At 39.2% G+C, this 9,627-nt stretch overlaps 1 protein-coding gene across 1 annotated transcript; it reads right to left on the bottom strand.

Moving 5' to 3' along the window:
* Positions 1-2,782: 2,782 nt before the first annotated feature.
* On the bottom strand, positions 2,783-6,861 carry irf8 (interferon regulatory factor 8). Its single transcript, XM_033625420.2, has 9 exons — positions 6,705-6,861; positions 6,326-6,536; positions 5,673-5,856; positions 5,410-5,510; positions 5,096-5,153; positions 4,626-4,673; positions 4,083-4,475; positions 3,857-3,972; positions 2,783-3,758 (listed from the first exon to the last, which is right to left on the bottom strand). The coding sequence occupies exons 2-9, from the start codon at positions 6,494-6,496 to the stop codon at positions 3,561-3,563; spliced, it is 1,269 nt and encodes a 422-aa protein (XP_033481311.1). The 5' UTR covers positions 6,497-6,536; positions 6,705-6,861; the 3' UTR covers positions 2,783-3,560.
* Between the last annotated feature and the right edge of the window lie 2,766 nt (positions 6,862-9,627).

Raw genomic sequence — 9,627 nt, forward strand, 5'->3', positions numbered from 1 at the left:
ATCTTTTTACAAAAGCATTCTGCTAAATGTCTTTTATAGGATCTCCTTTTAACTATTTATTGTCTCTAATCATTTTAATAATTCTTAAATTGCATTATTTCTAATCTGTTTTAATTTTTTTTTTTATCCTGTTCTGTAGCACTTTGAGATTGCTAAAATGTAAAGTGCTATATAAATAAAATGTATTATTATTATGGGCATTTGTCTTTTGTACGTACTGCTACATTTCTGATGATGAATGACTGACAGATGACATGATGAGACTGGGGATGGAAAATGACAGCTATGAAGCAACAGACACTCATCTGCTAAAGATGGGGATGCTGCCCCAGAATGCAACGTGATTGCCAACCTCTATTTAGCATACAGACATAGTAGTAGTGGTAGCTGATGAGATGGGTGTACTACTAGGTAGATGGGCAGGTTACTGAGGACGAAGTGGGTAAACTCTCCTATATACTCTATTGGCTTCTTGGCTGATAGGTTGGTGTACAGTAAACAGCCAAAAACAGAGGTGGATATAACTCAAATACCCGCGTATACCCTCCACTTCACCACTGGAGAGTGGTGTCAATCGTCTCATCTGACTCTTGGCAAGAAAGTGAATGAGCCTATTTCTTAAAATACACTTCTGAACTAACTGTCAGGATCATTTTTGTCTATAACACTTTTCTGAACAGAAAAACCATGCGCCTAACAATCAAGTAAACAGCAAAAATGCGAACTGTAAGACTACGAGAAAAAAATCGAAATGTTATCCATCTGTATGGGTGTAATTTCATATTTACAAGTAGAGCGGTTATATCCCTGATTACATGATATGTATCATAAATACATTATGGAATCAGTAATAGTCTCAGTATTATTTTGGGGGGAGGTGGGGGTAGAGTCAGTTTCCTGTGACAGTTTTTGAAGTAAGTTCCTGTTCTGTGGAACTTAGACAGAACTCCTCCATATAAAACCACACACACACACACGAACAAACACACACACACACACACACACACACACACACACACAGCCACGGTATTCCACCTGTGTTTTTATTCAGTGAACCATTGATTAGATATTCTAATTTAAGTGAAAGGTTTTATCCCTAGATGTCATATGAGAAGCACATGACTGCTCTCACTGTGTGATCTGTGAGTCATTACAGCAAAGGGTTTTTTTCATCATTGAAAAAATAGACTGAGCTACGCAGCCTTTCTCTAAAAATGATGTTTGTATAGTGCTAAGTCATTGTATGGGTTTACAAGTGGTGTTATTTCTACAAGTTTTGTATTATATTGAACTATTTGCTTGTTTTGCTTATATTTATTTCAACCTTTTGGTATTCATACGATTTCCACTGAGAGCCTTTACACTTTACAGTAGTGATATACACATGTACAGCATATGAGGCAGCATTTGTAATGACCTTAAGAAAAACAGGCCCTTTGTATTGGGGAACTGAAAATGTGTCTCTGTGTTTGCTTGTGTGTTTGTGTGTCTATATGATGCTTCATCAAAACATGTTTATACGCACTTCCTTGCCACCTTCGCCACTGTGCACCCACTTTGACGTGTGACACTGTCATCTATACCCTGGTCTTCAATGAGCAGCTGTGTGAGACACAGGAGAAGAAAAAGAAGAAGGGATGTCGTCTCATTGTGAATCATCTGACTGCAGTTGGTCACCTCTCTTCCTGTCCTTTCTCTGTTACTCAGCAGGGAGATGGAGGGGAGGAGGGTTGTCCAAGAGTTTCCCTACATTAGGTAGCCTAGATCCTTCTTTTAGTTTCATACAGTGTTTTAGTTTCATAATTCCTGACCCAGAGTAATAAACAGTATGCGTTCATAGTAAAAGCCGGTCTCAGTAGTGGGGAAGGTTCCTCTAAATGGCAGAGTGACAAAAGAACTGAGAGCTTTTAACTGAATCTTTCAGTTCAATCTTATTGTGCTGGACAGAATGAAGCAGAATGAAGTTCATATTGTATGTTTTCATGTTTGCAGAAATTGTAAATTCATGTGAAATCATGCTTTCACCTATTCAACCACACAGATGTTTGTATTGTGTGCAGCCAAGCATTGTTCAGACCACAAGAGTTATATTTTAAATTCTAATTTAGACCCTTAATATCTATTAAGATTCTTAATAAAGTGGACTAAATTATAGGGAAATGTGTACATTATGCATAAGGTATTTATATATTCTATGTGATGTAAGGGTGCAGGCGAACGGTATTGTAGATTTGAATGCTTCATCCATGAAGCGTGATATGAAGTCACTCAAGCATTGAAATAAGCAGACAGAAAATATGCTGTAGACAAAATTACTTGTTTTTAAAGTTTGCTATTTCCAACCTAACATGCACCAGTGGTTTGTATTTATTTTTACTTGGTTGAAACTAACATTAGATAGGTAATCCACCAAGCATCACTTTGACTTTTGGTGTTGTCAAAGTTATGTTATCTTTGTGTGGTTATGCAATTACAGTATCAGTGCAGAGCACAAGTTCATAGTTCCATACTGATTTTAATACTACAGATGATTTAAATGGTTTAAATGGCTGCTTGGATAGTCAAAAAACAATTTAAGCAATGTAACTTGTGGTCAATAAGCTAAAATATGGTCCTATGATCCATCCAACATTTAGAAGTCTGAGCTCACCGGTGAGTCTAAACCAGCCATCATCCCTGTTTAGCAGTAACTATGCAATTTTGTATTGCTCACTTTTGTAATAATGCAACAATCAGAATGACATAAAACAACAATATGATGATATAAAGACAAACACATGTGTTTCAGTACAAACTAGTTTACTAGAAATGCAGTTTATAAAAAATCAGTCTGATAGTAAAACCTATCTGTAATATAATGCCACATTGCACCTACAATTCCACACTTTTTTTTTTATCAACTCATGAAAACATTTTTCATTTACTGTAAAAAATAGATAAAAAATTAATTTTGTCTGTTTATCCAAACAGTTATCTATGAGAAAGCAACTCAAATTCAAAAACAAACACATAAAATTCAGCTTTGAGAACTACATTGCATATATCTAACTGCTGTCACACTGCCCCGAGGCTTTGAGTCTAGTCTTTACAGATATATATGAGAAAGTTCTGTGATGGAAGTCACCACAGTGAATCTGTTCTTAAGGATTTACAACACACAAGCTGTGTGTAACATATATTATAACATGCTACTTTTGTCTCTTGAGTTGGATGATGATACTCCCATGCAATAAAAAAGCAGAAGTTAAACACAGAGTTTTTGTTAGCACTGCACTTGTAAAAAATACAAACATTACTGACATACAAATACCAGGGACATCCTAAAATTGAGAACGGGTTGGAGCTGCAGCTTTAAAATGTTATTGTATGAGATTTTCATGTCCTTACTGTGATTGGTATAAGCGTAAAAAGTATGAAGTTAAAACTGATTACAATACTGTGCTTTGTCTGAATTCATCTTGTCAGTGTATGTCAGTAAAATAAGGAATGTCCCTAATATGTTGTACACTCAGTCTGATACACGCTGGAGAGCTCCTGGCAGGTGTGTTGCTGCTCACAGATCAGGCAGTGATGGGCATGTTGTCCCTGTAGCAGGCTGGCCTCTGGGGGCCGCTGTAGCTGCACAAGTCCTGGTAGATGCGGGCCATCTGGTCACTGGCCACATTATCAGACATCTCCAGGTTTGGGTTGTTGCAGTAGGGCTGGGAGCGGCGCATGTTCACTGCCTCCAGCAGGTGCTGGCAGTTCACCACAGTGATCTGTCATTGGGAGAGGAGACAGACAGAGGTGTTTTTAGTGTCAACGTACAGCATTTGTCATCTGTTTGAGACAAACATTATGACTTGACTGGTCTTACCTGCACAATGATCAGTTTGCTTTTGGCATTGCTGAGATCACTGAGCTCCTCTCCGAAACACAGAGTCACTGTCGGATCAGGAGCAGGAAACTGACCCTCCTGGTACATCTGTAGAGCTGGAACATGCAAAGTACATGAACAGTTGTTAAGACAATCTTTTCAAGTTATCAATCCTCCATTATGATGTTGCTTATGCATATGTTTTGCATTGAACATCGAGGCTCACCTTGAAGAAACTTCCCTGTGTCAAAAATCTTGACAACAGCATCCCTCTCAAGTTTACAAGGCATGGGGCTGAATGGTGAGCCCACTTCTCCCAGCCCGCTCCAGAAGACACGGCTCTGGCACAGCCTCTTGATGAAGATGCCCTCTTGGTTGGCACGGACCAGCACGCCTCTCTCCAGGTGGCCCAGGAGCTTGCGTGTGACATGGCGCTGGCGGTCATACTCGATGAGCTCGGGGGGAGGGAAATGAACACTCTGCATGCTGTCTGAACTGTACATGGTGCCACGACCCAGGTGCTGCTGTGGAGAGATCCGGCAGCCTTCAGGATGAGTAATCGCTGTGGTGTGCATCAGCTTTCCTCCATAGTAGAAACTGATCAGCATTTGGGAGAAAGCTGGAGAAGAGAACATTTACTGAGCTTAGCAAGAGAAACATAATAAGTGTAAATGTCACAAAAATAATGACAGAATAGAACAATTGTTACTGTTAATGCTTAACTAATGATCTGATGTTATTATTATGCTTTCATGGTTAACATTAATACCTGAGCTGAGACCGCCTGACGGCAAAGGGTCCTGATGCAGAGGGAAAGCTGTGAAATACAGGAAGAGGAGATGAGTTAAAGCCCTTATTACCACAGTGGACACGACCACACTGTCATGTCATTATTTTGCTGCATCATCAGAAATACCGTTTCTCTAGCACGATCTCAAAAAGAAATAATCCTCTTAGTCAGCAAAGTTCAACAGGATGTTAGTCAATTCCTCCATTGCTGAATTCAACAGACAGGCAAATAACCTCTATTTAGCACCCACAATCACAGGGACAAGTCACTGAGTTTTCCACTGTGGTTGTTTTCAAGACATTAAGCTTGTATGTCTCAAAGACGAAACAGTCTTACTTAAAACTGCCTGGATAGACTTGTAGCCACAACACTCACTGAAGTGTGAACAGCTTCATTTAGTCAGAGGAGTGTGTATTGTATTGTTAACTGAGTCAAAAAGGTTGTCTTACCATTGATGCTGCCCTGGGACCAATACTCTGGACTGGCCTGGATACTACGGCCTTCCTCCTGCAAAAAGACAGCAGTGAAATGAACTGTTGTCAACAAAGCACCTTTATACACTTTGCAGTCATGCAGACCAAGTGGGAGTGTAAGCAAGCTCGGTGCAACAAGTGTTGGTGGAGACGGCAAAGTGTGGTAATTAGAAAAAAAGGTGACACAAAAGCTGCGTGGCAACCAAGGCAAAGTGAAATGTGTACATATGTGACGGGGGGAGAAAGAGAGGTGAGTAACAATATGTGTTTAAAGTGAGAAGTAGTCTCACCTCTTTTATAAACTCCTCTATCTCTGCAGGGCTGCAGTCCATGTCAGTGATATCACCAGTGCTGGTGGTAGCCGCCATGGCCATCACTGAGCTTTTGCCATCTGTAGGTAAAAGAACAAAACATTATGTCTCTGAAAACATAGGACTTCTTTTCTTGATTTTAACTATTGCAAGAGGAATCCAGGAATTATATCCTGCAACATGCACTGCAATTGAAGTTCTAATGATATCTGTTAAAGGCCATCAACTGATCACAAACTTACGCTTCTGCTCCTCCTCAGGCACAATGCGGTAGACTTTATAGGGCTCAGAGATGTCCAGCTGCGACCTTTCCGTCACCTCCTCAAAGTCAGGGCTTTTATTCAGGGCACAGCGGAGTCTGGTCTTCCATGTTGCAGGCTCAGCCTTGTCCCCCTCCTTAAACTTGCCTTTAAACACAGCCCAGGCCTGTGCAGGGAAGGAACACATTTTAAAGATGATATTATATTGGGTTAAATTTCAAGAAGAATCATAAAAGTGATCCCTTATTGCTCAACTCTGAGTAAGAAAGAAACAAAGAAAGAAACAAAATCTAATTTGTAGTAATGACAACTGGCTATTTATGGCAATTTAACATTTACAATTTTAGTGTAAAAAAAATAATACTGGTGCTTTACCAGGGTAAAGCTTTATTACTATTTAAAAAATAAATATAAGTTTGTTCAAGTTAAGTCAAGTTAACTTTCATATGCTATAAAAAAATGATCACAATGGGATTTCAAGGTCTAATTAATAATTTCCTTTCGGCCATAAATGAACGCGCGCTACACAGGTCCATCAAGTTAATCAAGTTTTGGTTTTACGCGCAGCGCTGCGTAAAACCAAAACTCCATCTACAGTTATCTATCCATGTGAATAGACGAGAGAGCAATCAAACCTTAAAAATGGATGCATCTATTTCTTGGTTGTAATCCTGTTTCCCTGCGTGTTTCCATGGAATTCGGAACATAGTGCGACTTTCATCCTCCCACTGCAGTCCGGAGTATTGGCCGCTCTGGATCTGCTCCATCAGCCACTGCTTCAGTCTGCGACCTCCCGTGTTTGACATCTTGATGGAGAAAAGTTGCTTTTGGATTGCTGCCTTGAACCTAAATGAGCAGGATATAAGTCATGATAGCATATAAAATGTTAGGCTACTATTTAGTTTTGTCTGAGGTATTATTATGCTGTAATTTATTTTTAATTAAGGTAACACTTACACCTTTAATTCTCCAGCCTTCACCTTTAGATTAGAAATCAAAAGTAAAAGCACTTACACTTTGATACGCGGTTGAGCTCTTGACCCTGTGTGTGATATCCTGAGATGTTGACGGATGACAGATGTAATCAAATGAGCACTCCCCGACACATGCCTATCGAGTTTATTGTGCTCCGTGTTATGAATGAAATAGCTGGGAGATGATTTGACAACGCAGCCGCGCTCTGACCAATCAGCGCGCTTAAGCTTCTGAAGGCCGGCCCATTCCGGAAGTGTTTTTTCTCCTAACTGCGGGCATTTACAAGAAATGGCCTGACACAAGCGCTGGTTGTAAAGCTGCTGCCCACGCTGAACGCTAGAAGACGTGGAGCGCTGAATATACCCGGAGAGTCACAAGTTACCTTGTGCCGTGGGGGATTTCTGCGCTCCAGAACAAGGTACTGCGTCCCTCCTACGCCCACTCAGTACTGATGAGAAACCACAGACAGTTCTTGTGCAGGTACACATGCCTACTGTCTGTATGATGGTGAGGAAGTTTCACTCCAAGTCTTCTTGGAGATGTCCTGGACTAAGAATAATGTAAACTATGATGGTAGAAGGACACAAAAACCTCTATGACCTGATTTTTATCTGTTATAAGGATCAAAAGGAGATTCACAGTGGACTCAGTAATAAAGCCACTCATATTTATATCCATTCTTAATTGATATCTGCAATCATGAGTCAGGCATCATGCTGTCAACATCATAAATATATGGATTTAACAGAGTTAAGTTCTCCTCATTTACTCTTAATGTCTATCCTCCACAAAGTCAGATCAGTCCTGTAGGCTAATATTTCTCAGGGACTGATGTAGAGCGGGAACTGAATAGTCAGTTACCTGATTACTCCATCAACAGGAAATTCATTTTCAGCTACTGTGATAATCCCGTCATAATTTTCAAGCAAATACTTCCCATGTTTCAGCACCTCGGTTGTGAGGATTTGCTGCTTTAAAGTCTTATATGGTAGTATGAAAATGATCCTTTTGGGGCTTTAGACTGTTGGTCAGACAAAACAAGTTGTTTTAAGACATCAGTTTGGGTTAATCTACTAATCAAGAAAATAATCTCAAGAAATCATAATCAAGAAAAATAGTAGTTGCAGCCCTAGACTTGATTTTGCCATCTAAAATTAAGTGTCACTAAACCTTGTAGTAAATGAGTTGCTTAGGAGAATATGCTAAGTAAAAAGAGAAGGTGTAGTAAGCTTAAGCTTCAGCCTACACCTTTTCGGTCCACATTTTTTTGTCTTTCTTATGTTTATCCTTTAAATTTAATGCTTTGATGTTATTTATTCTTTACTTTGTGTGTTCCTTTTGGAAAACTGTTAACAAGGAAATAAATTACAACTAACTGTTTCTATTATTTGATTATTTGCCAAAAAAAGACCTCAAAACAAGACTCTTAAATTCAGCAGGCCTGTTACAATCCTTATTGTATTTGCTTGGTGATTCTTAATTGATGATCAGACAGATGACACTAAATACACTGAAGTCTCTCTGTTGCTCCCACTGCATGTCCTTTCAGTATTGCCTTTTTTTTTCAAAATTCCCAGTAAGTCTGAATGTATGCTTTCTGAGTAACCACCTCCTCCAGAGGTATTCCCAGGAATGAGCTACACACGTATCGTAGAGCTTGTTCACAATGACTTTTCAGTCATGGAGGATCAGAATAAGCACATGTAGGTAATGGCAATATTATGCAGATAAACTAATTGTTAAATTGGGAGCCAGAAACTAGATGATACAGTACGAGCTGTGTTCAATCCCACTGGCTTCCTCCCTCCCACACAGAGATTCATTCCAAGGAAGCAAATGTGTTCTTTGGAAGACTTTATGAAAGCATGTTGATCTTCCTCAGAAAATGAAGAGAAGCATTTCTTAATAGTTTCCGACATCCTGATGTATCTCTTTGCCACAAGGCAAAATGAAGCACAGCACTGGTTTGGCATCAGGGTGATGGGGGAAAGGTTAGTCAATGTTTTAAGTATTATAAAAACAGGAGATGTGATTTGGGTAGGCTCAGGCTTATGAGAATGTAGTTTGACTGTATCTGTGATGAAAGGGGAACTATGCCCATTTTCAAGATGAATACATCTGTCCATCTGTCCATCCATCTATCTGTCTATCTATCTATCTATCTATCTGTCTATATCTGTCCATCCATCGGTCCATCTGTCCATCCATCTGTCCATCCATCTGTCCATCTATCTATCTATCTATCTATCTATCTATCTATCTATCTATATCTGTCCATCCATCTGTCCATCTGTCCATCTATCTATCTATCTATCCATCTGTCCATCCATCTGTCCATCTGTCCATCTATCTATCTATCTATCTATCTATCTATCTATCTATCTATATCTGTCCATCCATCTGTCCATCTATCTATCTATCTATCTATCTATCTATCTATCTATCCATCTGTCCATCTATCTATCTATCTATCTATCTATCTATCTATCTATCTATCTATCTATCTGTCCATCTATCTATCTATCTATCTATCTATCTATCCATCCATCTGTCCATCCAGCTATCTATCTATCTATCTATCTATCTATCTATCTATCTATCTATCTATCTATCTATATCTGTCCATCCATCTGTCCATCTATCTATCTATCTATCCATCCATCTCTCCATCTATCTATCTATCTATCTATCTATCTATCTATCTATATCTGTCCATCCATCTGTCCATCTGTCCATCTGTCTATCATCTATCTATCTATCTATCTATCCATCTGTCCATCTATCTATCTATCTATCATCTATCTATCTATCTATCTATCCATCCATCCATCTGTCCATCTATCTATCTATCTATCTATCTATCTATCTATCTATCTATCTATCTATCTATATCTGTCCATCCATCTGTCCATCTATCTATCTATCTATCATCCATCTGTCCATCCATCTATCCATCTATCTA

Source organism: Epinephelus lanceolatus, chromosome 2, assembly GCF_041903045.1.
Source record: "Epinephelus lanceolatus isolate andai-2023 chromosome 2, ASM4190304v1, whole genome shotgun sequence".
NCBI lineage: Eukaryota > Metazoa > Chordata > Actinopteri > Perciformes > Serranidae > Epinephelus > Epinephelus lanceolatus.

Excerpts from the sequence above, each read along its gene's own strand:
- irf8 (XM_033625420.2), bottom strand. The coding sequence starts at position 6,496 with ATGTCAAACACGGGAGGTCGCAGACTGAAGCAGTGGCTGATGGAGCAG. Across the intron at positions 5,857-6,325 it reads TAGATGCATCCATTTTTAAG|GCCTGGGCTGTGTTTAAAGG; the intron begins GTTTGATTGCTC and ends TTCCCTGCACAG. Across the intron at positions 5,154-5,409 it reads TAGAGGAGTTTATAAAAGAG|GAGGAAGGCCGTAGTATCCA; the intron begins GTGAGACTACTT and ends GTCTTTTTGCAG.